The sequence below is a fragment of the Passer montanus genome, unplaced genomic scaffold (assembly GCF_014805655.1).
Source record: "Passer montanus isolate IOZ18808 unplaced genomic scaffold, ASM1480565v1 scaffold107, whole genome shotgun sequence".
Classification (NCBI taxonomy): Eukaryota; Metazoa; Chordata; class Aves; order Passeriformes; family Passeridae; genus Passer; species Passer montanus.
In genome coordinates this window covers 423,712-438,223 of record NW_024357281.1, presented here as the reverse complement: position 1 = coordinate 438,223, position 14,512 = coordinate 423,712, and the positions used below count along the sequence as shown (strand labels likewise).

At 41.8% G+C, this 14,512-nt stretch overlaps 1 protein-coding gene across 2 annotated transcripts in view; it reads left to right on the top strand.

Moving 5' to 3' along the window:
• Nucleotides 1-32: 32 nt before the first annotated feature.
• DROSHA (drosha ribonuclease III) overlaps nucleotides 33-14,512 on the top strand; it is a 75,257-nt gene continuing 60,777 nt past the window's right edge. The window contains exons 1-7 of one of the 2 annotated variants that reach the window (XM_039721908.1): nucleotides 43-89; nucleotides 1,463-1,582; nucleotides 2,724-3,581; nucleotides 9,076-9,168; nucleotides 10,179-10,410; nucleotides 10,960-11,101; nucleotides 13,520-13,674. In XM_039721908.1, coding sequence (XP_039577842.1) covers nucleotides 2,731-3,581; nucleotides 9,076-9,168; nucleotides 10,179-10,410; nucleotides 10,960-11,101; nucleotides 13,520-13,674 — 1,473 coding nt within the window. In that variant the 5' untranslated portion in view covers nucleotides 43-89; nucleotides 1,463-1,582; nucleotides 2,724-2,730. Of the gene's footprint in view, nucleotides 90-1,462; nucleotides 1,583-2,723; nucleotides 3,582-9,075; nucleotides 9,169-10,178; nucleotides 10,411-10,959; nucleotides 11,102-13,519; nucleotides 13,675-14,512 lie in introns of both variants that reach the window. The other variant, XM_039721919.1, reaches the window with a different exon arrangement.

The window sequence follows — 14,512 nt, the reverse complement described above, 5'->3', positions numbered from 1 at the left end:
CTTCCGCCCGCAGCGCCTCCCACCGCTTTCCTGTTCCGGAGCCGCGGCGCTGCGGGCGGCGCTGGCCTCGGCGGCGGCGAGGGCGCCAGGTGGGTCCCGGGCTCGGGAGCGCGGCGGCTCCGCGGGGCTGGCGGGGCCCGGCCGGGGGCGGCTCAGCGGCTCCGTGCCCCCGGGCCAGCGGGAGGCGGCGGTGGGGTGAGGCCACTGGATGGGTCACGTCGGAAGGGACCACAGTGGGTCATCTGGTCCAGTATTCCTGCTCCAGCAGGGTCCTCCCAGAACACATGGCACAGGATTGTGTCCAGACAGTTCTTGGATATCTCCGGTGAGCGAGATTCCGCAAGCTCTTTGTGGAATCCGTTCAGTGCGCGGGCATCCGCACAGTTGAAGAAGTTCTTCCTCATGTTCAGGTGGAACTTCCTGTGCATCAGTTTCTGCACATTCACTCTTGTGCTGTTGCACGGCACCGCCGAGAAGAGCTTGCCTCCGTCCTCTTTGATACCCTCTCTTAGACACTTACACACATTGATGGTGTCACCTCTCGGTGCTCTCTTCTCCATGTGTCAGTGCCCTGTTGCTCTCAGCACGGCATCTGCAGGGAGAGGCGAGTTTATTCACTGTGCTGCTTTAGAAGGGACTGTCTCCTGTCAGTGCAATTCCTCTTTAGGTGACGGGGGAAGGGGAGTTTGCCCTTTCAAGTGTTTTCGAAGTTACTTAACTTTGAATGAAAGTTGAATGTGACTTGAGTTTGTAGCAGAGGGAGCTTTAAAATTATTTGTAACCATGTAAAATAGTTTTGTGTCTTTATGAATCTTTTTTTCCAGTTGTGATTCTGTGCATCCTGAAGGACTGAAATTAGTGGTAGAACAAGAGCAGTGCTCTGGCATCAGGGAGATCTGAGAGCTGATAAGCAAGACCGTTTGTTTGAAAGCTGCGACATGTTAGAAAGAAACACACCTAAAGACAAGGCACTGTGGTACAGCCTGTTTAGATAAAATGTGTATGTGACTGTTAGCAAAGTCTAAAACAGTCTTCTGTTAGAAGCCTGACTTGTGTAAGAGCACAGCAGGAAAACCAAAGTAAAATTAAGTCAGCATCTGATGGATTATAATTAGAAATATCAAAAGGGTGCACTATTGCCAGACAAAAAAGACTATTGCCAGGCTTTTTTTAAATTATTTTCTTATTTTTATTTCTATTTTTATTTTTTTTGAGAACCCTTGCAATATTGGAGGGTACTGAGCAGGTACAAGCTGACTGAAAGGAGCAAGTGGCTTTATACCATCATGGCTGCTATCTTCTCAAAGAGTGGGATTCTCACTTGCATTGGCCCTCGCATTGTTCTGGAGAGGGAATGACCACCACCAATTCCAGTGGCTTCCACTAAGCCCTGCATGTGTAAGGAGGGTCCTCTTTGATATCAGTCCTTTGCCCCTGTGTTTCTTTTCCTTTCTCCCTCCAGTTCACCAGAAGCTGTCTACTCTCTCTCAGCAAGTGCTGCATCTTTTCCTGCAGTGTCACCAGAATGTGGCTGACAGTAGTGCTCTGAGCAGTCCAGGCTGGCCATGTTGCACTATAGCAGGTGGGAGAATATTCTGTGCATGTACTTCAGCATCAGCAAAGCCTCAGTGAAAGGGAGGCTTTGTTTCCTTTCTCTGGTGATCTTTCCAATTGTGTCTGTGTGTGTGTGTCTCCCCTTTCTTTCTCTCTTCCCCTTATGAAACACAGGATTTAGCTTCTGGAGGTGCTTAGATCATTTTTTTCACCTCTCCTTCCATTCCGGCCATAGATTTTCTTAAATGTTTTTTTCTTCTTTTTTCAGGTTTTGAAACTTAACATGGTAATTAAAGAATCAGTTTAAACTTTAATGAAGTACAGTGCTTTCATTTATAAACATTAATGGCTTAAATATATGTCTAGTTTTGAGCATCACTTAAACCTGCTTTAAGCAGTGATAGTTTCTCAAGGGTAATAGGGCTGAGAAGGCAGATGAGGGATTTCTTGGGAATCATTTATTTCAATGGAAATTAAGGAATGGCACAGTCTACATGGGGTTTTTTTCATAACCTGTAAGGGGTGTAACCTGTTTTTCCATAAACATGTACCTACCTCACTTAAAACACTTTGGAGGGTCTGTTGAATTCAGTCCTTTGGTACATTGGGTACTCAATAATGAGTGTAAATTGCTAGTATTTAATTTAAAATTTACATGATTTGTTGGACCAGGTGGCATGCAATGAGGTATTAGTCAAGTCATTCTGCCTAAAGTTTAGAATTGTGTTCTAGAGAGAACTCCTTGTTATGTATGCAACATTGGATGACTGCTGCTATTATCAGTCATGAGTGATTTCTTTGGTGTGGGGTATCCAAAGGTTTGACATCAAAGTGTTGAAGTACTAGTGGAGGTGCTTGTATCCTTGACCTGTCATCATAACAATAATTTGTTGAAATTACATTGTCCTAACTTGTAAAGCATGATCCAGCTTGGGTTCTGGCTTAAAGACAGTAGGTACTTTTATGGATTAGAGGCTTGAAGGAATAAAAAGGGGCATAAATGGCCTGCACTAAGGAGGAGCACAAAGCTCCCAGTGAAAGTGGATATTCATTACTGCTACTGTTAAAGGAAACTGCACTTTCAGCACTTCAGGAATAGCTCCTGCAGATGCATTGAGGACATCTTACAAAAATTGTGTGACTCTGGATTTTTATTTCCCTCAATAAAGGTGAGCCATGTCTTTCCATTCTGGGCGAGGATGTCCCCGTGGCCAGGGGGGACCAGGAGCAAGAACTTCAACACAGACCTACCGCCCTCAGAACCTCCGGCAGCTTCACCCACAGCAGCCGTCCGTGCAGTACCAGTATGAGCAGCAAACTGCCCCTCCGACAACCTACTCCAACCCTCCAGCCACCGGTTACATGCCTCCCAGGCCAGACTTTGTGCCCTATCCTCCTCCAGTGCCCCCTTCCACACAAAATCCCATCAGCCAGTGTCCCATGAGGCCACCATTTCCAAACCACCAGATGAGGCAGAGCTTCCCAGTGCCTCCATGTTTCCCTCCCACCCCTCCACCAGTGCCAAACCCTAGCAACACTCCCGTGCCAGGAACACCTGCTGGACAAAGCACCTTTCCTTACATGATGCCTCCCCCCACAGTACCACACCCTCCCCCCCCGCCAGTCATGCCACAGCAGGTCAGCTACCAGCCCGTGTACTTGGCGGGGTACTCGCAGCAGTCATTCCCGCCACCCAGCTTCAACAGCTACCAGCACAGCTCCGGCTCCTTCCCGAGCGGCACTGCCAGCAGCAGCGCCAGCAGCGGCCACTTCCGGCACACGGGGCAGTACCAGGGAGAGAAGTCCCAGAGTGAGCGGCGCTCCCCAGACAGGAGCAAGCACTACGATGAGCACCGGCACCGCGAGCACGGTCACATTCACGGCGACAGGCATCGCTCTGCTAACCACGGGGATCGTCGGGATCGGGGCCGCAGTCCGGACAGGAGGAGGCAGGAAAGCAGTCGGCACCGGACGGATTATGACAGAGGAAGGATATCACCTCATCACAGAAGTTATGAGCGAAACAGGTAACTATTATCTGCCTGCAAGGGGAGAGATGTCATCATCGGTATGTGTTTGCATCAATGTTCTTCCCTTACCCTTGTTTGTCAGTCTAGCTCGGGAAGTAGCCAGTAGTCAGTTCTCATGGAAAAAGTTACTGTTTAGACACCTTCCAGATACACTGCTTTGCCTCACGGTTGTGAGCTGCACTTGTCCACAGAGATAGTTTTCAAACAAGAGCTTCTTTACATCCCACTGAGTGGATTGTTGAGTAGTGCTCAACATATTTACCGTAGAAATTTACGCACATGTGGCAGGAAAATAGAGTTGGCACTCTAAGACTTTAGAAAGTTGAGTCTTACAAACAGTTAAGCCACAGCACTTCAAATTTCAAGATTTAGGTACCAGAGTTAGGGTGCCAGGTGTTACTTTCTTTCAGTAAGTCTTGTATTTGCAGTGAATACTGACTTGGTGAGGTTTATAGTCTGATAGGGGCCCATAGCTAGTACTTGCAGTTATGTGTTTTAGTGAGGAGCATGTTGTGTTCAGGGTGAATACCTCAGCAAGCCAACCTCAAGAGAGGACTGAGGTGAAAACCAGTGTGGGACAGTTGTAGGCTTCACTGATGTCAGAGTGTGCATGCACTACTTCTTTTGGGATTTATCATGAAATGTGTGTTCCTCTTTGTCACAGTTTTGGAGACAGACCAGTGACACGACACACTGAGTTCATGCAGCAACAGTTCACTTCTTTCAGATCTTGACCAGTCACAGTTTCACTGGTCAAATTTTACAAGTGAGGTAATTCTGTAACTGATCACTGATTATTTCCCTTATAATTTTATATATTATTTATACTTTGAGGCCTACAGGCCAGCTGTAGGCCACCACAGTTGCCCCTTTTTGTTTTTAAATACAAAAGCAGTGTCTGTCATCCTCTGCAGGCAGATGACAGGCACGGCTTTGTGTAAAAAACTTGACCTAGCCCTTGATTGAGGCCTTCAACTCAATCAAGCTTCAACAGGCTCAGACCTCCTTTTAGTTAGTGATGTATCCTATATATTTTGGAATTTGTAACATTCACTCTAGGGAGCTGTCAGGTGGGACCACTAGCGATACAATTTATCAATAAAGCATGCTGCAGGCTTGTAGCTTAACAGTTACAAACTTACAACTTAACTCTAACAACTGGAAACAGCTCAACAGTTACAAATTTACAACTTAGCTCTAAGAATAACAAACAACTCAATGGTTACAAATTTACAACTTAACTCTAAAATAAGAAACGGCTTAATCTATAAACAAAAAATATTTAAATTCTCAGAACTGCGGGAAAAACAACAAGAAAAACAATATTTGTTCAGTTCTGTTATCTATAGTCTTAAAGGAATAAAATCCTTAGTCTTCATTTCTTTAAATATATAAAATCAGTGTCACCTGTTTTAGGGTATACACAGCACCAGGCATTCCCCCTCTTCTGTTTAAAGAGTATATTCTAAGTACTGTGTAGGGGATATTAGTGTTGTAACATACCCTATAGCTGTAAGAATTGTATTTAGTGAGGTATGTGACTGCTTCGGAAAGTATTATTTACAAGACTAATTCAAAATTATCAAAGGAAGCATCACATGTCTTAGGTTTCACAGGCCACATCTTGGCACATGAGCAAAAATGATGCATCTTTGTGTTTGTAAAGTCTTTAAAATATTCGATTCTTGAAGTATTTGAGTAAAGTTACAAGTGAGTTGTCATTCTCAGGGTTCCATTGATGGCCCAAATTGTATTTTTCCTTGAAGGATTATGAATAATCATTAAACTGAAAGTGACAAAGTTAAGTGTTATGTGGCCATTATTTGGAGTTATCACATATGTCTAGTTAGATATACAGTGATAAAGTCTAGGTAAATATCATGAATATTGTTTGAGAATAATGTACATAAGGCTTTCTTTTACAAGCATATTGAGTAGGTTAACTTTTGGTGTTTTCTTAATAACCCTATAAGCTTTAGAACTTTATTTGTACCTTTGGCTGGCTAGTTTTTGTCTAACAGCTTTTATCCTTAAATAATATGTCTGCACCATTCTGGATAACTGAGAACGCAATTTTAGGCTTGACACGGGGAGACCCGCCAGGGTCGAAAGGGAGAGTTCTGCGCTGTCGTGGCTCAGCAGTGGCAGAGGCATCTTCTCTGGTGTATGTTGTGTTCTTAGCTGGTGTATAATTTAGGGAAAACTGACGTTCCAGCAGCATTGGAGTGATTGGGACAGCAGCACCGCTTCCATGTATGAGGTCTCTGAGCACTCCTGGTGACGCATTTCTCGGGCTCACCTCCATGTCATGGGGATGGGCAGGTACATGCCCACCCCTTGGAGACTGGACAGAAAACGCAGGCACGCCCCGTGGAGGGGGGCTGGAGGCTGTGGTCTTGGAGCTGGTCCAGTTGGTCTCGGGAGGAAGTGGTTCTGGTGCGCTCAGGGTTTCTCTGCATCAGCGGCAGTGCACCCTGTTGACCATGCATGCTGGTTGTGGGTGGTTACAGAGGTTTCTGCCAGCACGGCAGAACAAGGGGCAGCAGAGCACAGAGCAGGAAAGCGGCCAGTTGTTTCAGAGGCCTTGGCAGCCACGGCAGGGCACGGAGGGGCTGTAGAGTGCCCATTTAACACAGCACGGCTGCTTGGGGTGGTTTCGCTGATGGCCCCAGGAACAGCACGATCTGCCAACAGATCCTGGTTCCAGAGGGTGTCAGGGCACTCCCCAGGTAGGTCACCCTTGCCTGGGGAGGCCCCATGACTCCGCCAATAAGCCTCCCAAAGCACTGTACCTTCTGTACCCATGCTTTTCCTTCTCACACCTGGCACAGCATCTGCCTGCCCCACCGCCTCCCGCGGTGCCCTGCTTTCGCCATTCACCTTGGCATATGGCGCCCGCTGTGTTCCCTCTGCCATTCTCACTACCTGCTCGCTCTGCAACGTTTTTATCAAGTTCATTATGAGTCTCCATGGTTTGACAACATAAATGGCAGAGTCATCTCTTGTGCAGGCAGCTGTTAGGATATGTTGGCCGGCCCGCTCCCAAGTTTTTAAATCTAGGGCAACCCCTTCTGATACATCTGGTCTGTGGCTCTCACACCACATTATGAGGGCTAATAAAGCCCCTTCCTCGTATTTTTCTAATCTTTTCTTTAAAATGGGAGTCCATACCTTCAGGAGAGGGTCTTCTGGTGTTGAAGCCCATGCTTCCATGCTGGTGGTGTCTTCCATTTACAAAAAAGAAAAATTAAAGGAAGAATTAAAGGAAAAATTAAAAGGAGGGGGTTCTGGACCAATCACAACTCTATATGCCATTCTTCACAGCTCGAAGGCTGCAGGCAACTCGTCCTGGTTGCCCCATGGCGCTGTTCACGCCGCTCCTTGCAGCTCAAAGGCTGCGGGCAGCTCCTCCTGGTTGCCCTGTCTGTCTCCCCGCTCTGTTGGCAGCAGCTGTTGCAATCACATCAGAGTCCACCAATTGTCACAGTTTCGGAGGCAGACCAGTGACAAGACACCCTGAGTTCATGCAGCAGCAGCTCACTTTATTCAGACCTTGCTCCCTTATATACCCTGGGAGCCCATGAGGTTGATCCTCATTGGCTGAGCCTGTTACTTCCTGCTCAGCCAGCCAATAGGAGCCTGAGTCTCCAACGGCCTGGGCCTGCTCTTACTGGCCGAATTGTCTAAATAAGGTAATTCTGTAACAGATCACATATTTCCCATATAATTTTATAATTATACTTTGAGGCCTACAGGCCAGCTGTAGGCCTCCACACCTCTTCTTCATGGACACAAATAGCTTGAAAATTATAGGCTGACCTGATGTAATCTGCTGTGGTGTGTTTTAGAGCAAGCCATCATCAGTTAAATCTTTCTCATGTCTTAGATATGTTCTGTTTGTAGCTCTATGTGTGTCTAATGAGCTTTGCCAAAATATTCAAAGAGCTACTGGAAAGTTAAGTATTTATCAGAGTTCCTGGATCACATACTCTTAATTTTAAAAGCTCAGAATTTTTTCATACTACGTGTGGAACATGAATTTGCACAAAAATCCTGTGTAAATGAAGCCCCTTTGATTTAGATATGCAGAGACTTAATTACAGAATCTTAGACACCTGCATTCAAAAAAACAACACACTCAGTAGGTTTACTTCAATTTTCAAAATAGGATTTTCCTAAAACTGAATGCAACTGGCATTAAGGCACTGGCCTTTTCTGTTTGATGTGCTTGTGGAGTTTTCTCCTTTTTTCTGCATAATTTCAAGCTTCAGTTTTACGTTTTGAAAATGCATGTTTTCAGTAGCTTCTTTCTCAAACACTTTTGAATTGCTGCTTTAGGCCGACAGCTTCTGGATCTACTTGGTAATGTATCTACTTATTTTATTCAAAACTGTTTGCCAGACTTGGGGTTGATTTTTTTTTTTTGTGCAGCATCTGTCTCTCAAGCAAATTTGATGGCATGGCTCTCTCTGAAGACTGAATCCATGCCTGAACAAGGCACCAACAAATAAGGATACACGGGACTGGGGATAAACAATAATCATTTATCTGAACATTTTGCTTTGTAAATTTGCGTTGTTTCATATTATGAGCGTGAGAACAAACATATATATATGTTCATAAATAATTTTGACTCATTCTGTTAACCCACCAAGCCACTTGAGGCAGCTGTTTATAATTCCTAGTGTATCATCAGACTAGAAGTTTTAACAGATGCACAATGGCTTACCAGCTGTTAGCAGAGTAAAAAGCTGCCTGTGTGATCTTTCCTGCCTAATAAATACAGTAATTTCATAGAATCATTTAGATTGAAAAATGCCCTTAAGATCACAAAGTCCAACCTGTAACCTAATGCTGCTAACTCTTACACTTAATTGTGTCCCTAAGTGCCCTATCTACATCTCTTTAAAATGCCTTCAGGGATGATGATACCACCACTTTTCTGCTCAGCTGTTCCATTGCTTGATAACCCTTTGGGCGAAGAAATTTTTCCTGCTATCCAAATAAAATCTCTCCTAGTGCAACTTGAGGCTGTTTCCTTTCATTCTGTCATTTGTTACCTGGCAGAAGAGGCTGAGCTCCACTTGGCTACACGCCCCTCTCAGGCAGTTGTAGAGAGCAATAAGGTCTTGCCTGAGCCTCCTTTTCTCCAGGGGATACAACCCCAGCTCCCTTCTGCTTTGCCGTTTGTAACAGCAGAAGAGGAAAAATGGTAATAAGTCATGTGAGGAATTCATAAATGTCACCTCTGCATGGTGTTCATTAACTCTAGTATTGAGATGGCTTTGTGACAAAGGTGGAGGACATGGATGCTTGACTGCCTTTTACAAGTTTCTTGAAGGTCAATGTTAAGAACATCTGGGTTTTTAGCAGTCAGCATGTGGATGTCATTCTGCATAACATGATCTTAGGCTGCTTTTGTGTTCCTTTCAGGTGTAGAATGTATGAAATACCAGATTTCTCATTTAACTTATGTTTTGAACTTTTCAAGGGAGCGGGAGAGGGAGAGGCATCGGCACCGTGACAGCAGAAGATCACCATCACCAGACAGATCTTATAAAAAGGATTACAAGAGAGCAGGAAGGTAGGGAAGGTTGTGTGTGGTCTCATGAGCATTTGAGGCTCTGTGAATCCATTCACATGAGGTTTTGTATATGCATCTGAAACCTAGAAAAAAGAAAATCTTAAATTTATAATCATCTAGTGATACATGCCAGTTATCTCGACACTTTACAGCGTTAGGAACAGGGTTAATATCTGGAGAGAGGGAGTTTCACTGCTGTGTCCTAAAGACTTTCTCTTTAGTCTTCTAATCTGTAAAAAATTTAAAGTCACTCTAGATTATCTTTTAGAGGCTTTTCTTATATTATTCTTATATAATAATATAATAATATAATATTCTTACATTATTATATTATATTATATTATATTATATTATATTATATTATATTATATTATATTATATTATATTATATTCTTATAATATTCTGAATGCTGGATAGTTGGAAATATTGCAACATTATTGGTTTTGTGGGCAGAGGAGATAAAAAAAAGTAGGTAGCTTCTGTACTCCTCTTTCAAAAGCATTACTCTTGTGATGCACCTTATGTTGTTCAAAGATGTGCTAGAGTAACAGAAGTGTGGGGTCTATATAAGCCTTTTAATAAAACTCAAGTTCTTTTTTCATACCAATAGTTTGTGGGCTGTGCTCTGGAACTTCTTATTGTAACTTCTAGTTGTGACTGATGTGACTTAGTTTTTACCAATGAGTTCCTAACTTAAAATAAAATCAGAAGAAATTCACCTAGAATGCGAGTAGGAATTTTAATTTAAAACGGCATGTATTTTTTATTTTATTTATTGAATATGGTTTAAAAGTAAAAAGCACATCGAATTTTAAGTCATTTTTATAGTAGTTCAAAACTACAAATTGCTCTTGTACTCTTTATGGTGCAAGAGTAAAAAAGCTTTAAAAGCTGGAAAGGTAACTGGATTTTGCTGCAATTTGTATGATAGAATGACTTACTGATCTCAAGCAAACTGTTTTTCATTTTCAAATAAGAGCATTGCTTTTGTTTGCTTTCTCCCGCTAAGCCGGTCTCCAAGCAGAGAGAGAAAGAGAACCCGGTGGGAGGAGGACAGAGAAAGGTGGTCTGAGAACCAGAGCTCCAGTAAAGAGAAAAATTATACTGCTGTCAAAGACAAAGAATCAGAAGAGAATGCATCTGAAAAAAATGAAGAGGAAGATGAGGAATTGCTTAAGCCAGTCTGGGTTCGCTGTACCCATTCTGAAAGCTATTATTCCAATGACCCTATGGATCAAGTGGTATGTCAGGGAGAACTCTAAAATGACTGCAGACAGTCCTTTGTAATATGAACCCTTTAGCAGGATCATCATTTTGTGTCATTTAATTCTTCTCTCTTCCCAATCATCTCAGTCTTTTAACCCTGTTAGGGGCTTCATTTGTTGCTATTCTCTGTCTGTTAGCATTCAGCATTCTTCTGTCTGTTAGCATTCAGATAAGTGGTACATCAAGGTGTACTTTTTTTTTTGTCCCCAGGAGGGAAAGATCAATTTTTTCCCTGTTATACAGTGTTTAATCTGTAAGCAAAGATGCCTCAAGCACCGTATATTCCTGCAAACTTGGAGAAGTGCTGTACAGGCAAATGAAATAATTGCTCTGCTAGTTGACCTGGTGAAGAAATGTAATAGGTGTTTCCATGTTTCACTGAAAGATCTGTCTTTCCCACCTTTTCGGTTTTTTTTTCATGAAATGCTGGTAGATGTTGACTTCTTGTGCTATTTTAACACTGTCTTTTTTTTTCTTCTGTTGGTGTTCTAATTTTTTTGTTCTGCTGGTGTTCTAATTAACAGGGGGACTCTACTGTGGTAGGAACAAGCAAGCTCCGGGATCTGTATGAAAAGTTTGACGAGGAGTTAGGAAAACGACAGGCAAAGGCCAAAGCAGCCAGGCCACCATGGGAGCCACCAAAAACCAAGCTGGATGAAGATTTAGGTAGGTTGAAGTGATGACAAAGCTCTGAAATGGAATAATCTGTAGTTAACCTGTTGAGGCAGTTGTATGTATTTAATAATGTTGGTAAGTCTTTTTTTAAATCCCTCCTTTGTATTTCATATCCATGGGAGTTTTACTGTAGCTTTTGGTGGAAGTAGGGCTAGATTCTTTACCCAGAAAGCCTGGGGGGAAATAGAGAGTATTGAGCAGTACCAAATGCTAGTTTCTTCCATGGCATGGAATACCCTGAGCATGATCAGATAGTCCAGAGAGTGGCACATGAGAGACTTTAAGGGGCTCTTGGTTTTACATTTCTAAAGAACAAGCAGGAGTAGTGGTGAGAGACTCTGTGCTGTAAATACAAACATTTGAGTTTTTCTTCAGTATTGTATTTTGGTTGTGCAACTCTGCTTAGTGTGTTCAGACATCTGCAAAAGTATCAGTTTTCATAACATACATTATCTGCATTATCTTGTTCCACCTGTATGGATCTTCTGACAGTGAAATATATCCAGCAGCATCAAGTACTGGGGAAATACTGGCTGAATTAGCAGGGCAGAGGTTTTTATAGCAATTTGCCTCCTCAGAAGTCAGTGAAAGCTATTTTTCTTGGTTTGTTTTATGAAAATTGTTCTTTTCATACTTCTATCATTTCAGTGTTTCATATTGTGTTTTTTAGTCCCTCGCTTTAGTTCAAGAAATTTGTAGGCATGTCACAGTAATTTAGATACTCTGTTGGGTTTGTTTTTTAAATATTACTTCATGTTGGCTGGGTGAGCTGCTTCAAACTCTCAGGTCTCATCTTAGTAACTCATTAAAAAGTCACATATCAAAAATTCCAAAGCTGAAATACAGGCATAATTATATGGTTACATGCTGATGGTATAAAAGGATGCAATGAAGAGGAAATAAAAAAACTAAATACAGATGAAGTAAAATGTGAACTCACTTTTGTAAAGGAGTTCTTTGCATTTTTTGAAGAGTGAATTTGCATATATTTAACCTCCTTCAAGAATCTCTAGCAAAGTTAACTCTAGGGTTTTTAGGAGGTGTTTTTCCATGTGTGGATGAATCAAGGACATGGCTGCTATACTCAACATACCTGTGTAAAGCCTCATTCCTTAGATCTCTAAGGAAGAAAGCCTGCTGCTCCAGGCTAAAATGTGATAGGGCCAAGGGCAACTTCTGCATTTTTTCCCCCACTCTTTCTGGAGAACCCTAAGGCTCTATGTCTTCAATGTTCCCCTGGGCTGACTTGGTGTCCGTGCCAGCTTCTCCTACAGCCATGTAGTGTCTAGTAGTTTGTCTTATTTTGTACTTCAGTAAAGGCTGTCTCTGTTCTGGCTTGTGTAAGCAGCAATCGTGTGTTGCAGTGGGATAACTGTGCTTCAGGGGCACTTTTAGATCATGAAAGGCTGATGATGGAAGAAATTCTTTATTGTGAGAGCAGTGAGGCACTGGAACAGGTTGCCCAGAGAAGTTATGGATGTTCTATCCCTAGCAATGTTCAAAGCCAGGCTGGATTGGGCACTGAGCAACCTGGTCTAGTGGGAGGTTTCCCTCTCCATGGGAAAGGGAATGGAATTAGATAGTCTTTTAGGCTCCTCCCAACCCAAACCATTCTATGGTTGTATAATTTCAATACATTACATCAAAAAGTTCTGTGTTAGTCTTTTGAAACTCCGGCATACTCTCACAGATTCCATGCATATTTTGCACCTGAAAATAGACTTCAGTATTAATCAGATGTATATCAGAAAGCTTTTGAAACTTATTTGTAAGAATACACATGCACACTTTGTGAGGAAATTCTATTTCAGCTGAGAATAGATGACCTATGTAAACCATGTGTTCCAAGGACATATATTGATAACATCTTATGCCAAATTATGAACTGTGTAAAAATACATCTTGATAAAAAAAAAGGAAACATTTTCCTAGTGATGTTTTCTCATTTTCTCTCTCTCCTTTTTCTTTCAACTAAGGAGAGTCTTATATTCAGAAAAATATGTACTTTGAAACCACAGTTTCGCAGTATTTGAATAGTAATATATTTGCTCTTATGTCAAAACTTAAAAAATGGAAGAAACATTGCATTTTATTCCAAGAATAAAATAAGCTTTACTTGCATAACATTTACAAGATAAATGTCTTCGCTATGAAAGCATTTATTTAGATTGGAGCTGAGGATATCTGTGGAAATGAGTGACTAAAATTGTGTGCATAAGAAAGGAAGTCACTCCACAGTACCACAGGAGATTAGAGATATTGAGATCAAGGTCTTTGTGGGTTTTTTTTTTTTGTTTTTTTTTAAATATTAACTCCAGACATTAATTCATGATAGAGAATGCATTACTATGGAGAAGAGAGCATGTGGAAATGTTTTTCAGCCATCTTTATTTCTTCTGTGTGAATCAGAGAGCTCCAGTGAGTCAGAGTGTGACTCCGAAGATGACAGCAGCTGCTCCAGCAGTTCCGATTCGGATGTTATTGACGTCATTGCAGAAATTAAGCGTAAAAAAGCACACCCTGATCGTCTCCACGAGGAATTGTGGTACAATGATCCAGGACAGGTAGGGTGTGTGGGGCAAGTACTGGGTGTCCAACGGTTGTTCTCCCAAAAAATTGAAAATTTTGCCTTGTTGTCAAACATGCAGAGTGACTTCTATTTCAAAATTCTTTCTTTACCCCTGTTTTCCCTTTTCTCTCTTCTTCAAAGCACTTCACTTTTGATTTCAAGAGTGTGGGTCCAGCTAATTAATCCTGGGGATTATTCTGTTGGAATCATGTCTGACAATGTTAATAAAAACTGAATGCTAACAATGTGCTAATGCTGTCCTTTTAGCCTTGAGATAAAGGTACACAACACGAAAAGGCAATATGTTTACATCCTTTACAAATTTTCACCTTAAGCTCTCAGCTCATAATGATAAATAATGTTTTAAATATGCATTTAATGCTTCTAATTTCTTGTCTAATGGTTCTTTTGTAATTGCATGGAGACTAGTTCCCATTAAATGTAATTGCTGAGCTCATGAAGTGCTGTTTTGAATGAACACATTGCACAGAAGACTAGTTTTTGTTTGCAAATTCATCATCTTCATCTTTCTTACTTAAATATTTTACAATCTATTCTCTCATTTCATGTGACACCTCAGTAAATTTATTTTTCTGTCGCTTTGTATGATGCATGAGTTTAGCATGCAACAAATCATAATGTGAAGAGATACTGGAATGCATATTGCCACAGTGGTAATTCAAAAGTCTGTTGAATATTCTATTACAGATTCATATTTATGCTTCTAGTTAAAAAAAATGATTGAGCATAGCTAGCTGTTTTTATTTGTATGGAAAACAAAATTAGCAAACTGTTTAGATATTTAACAGAAAAAATTGTGTAGCTCTTGGGCA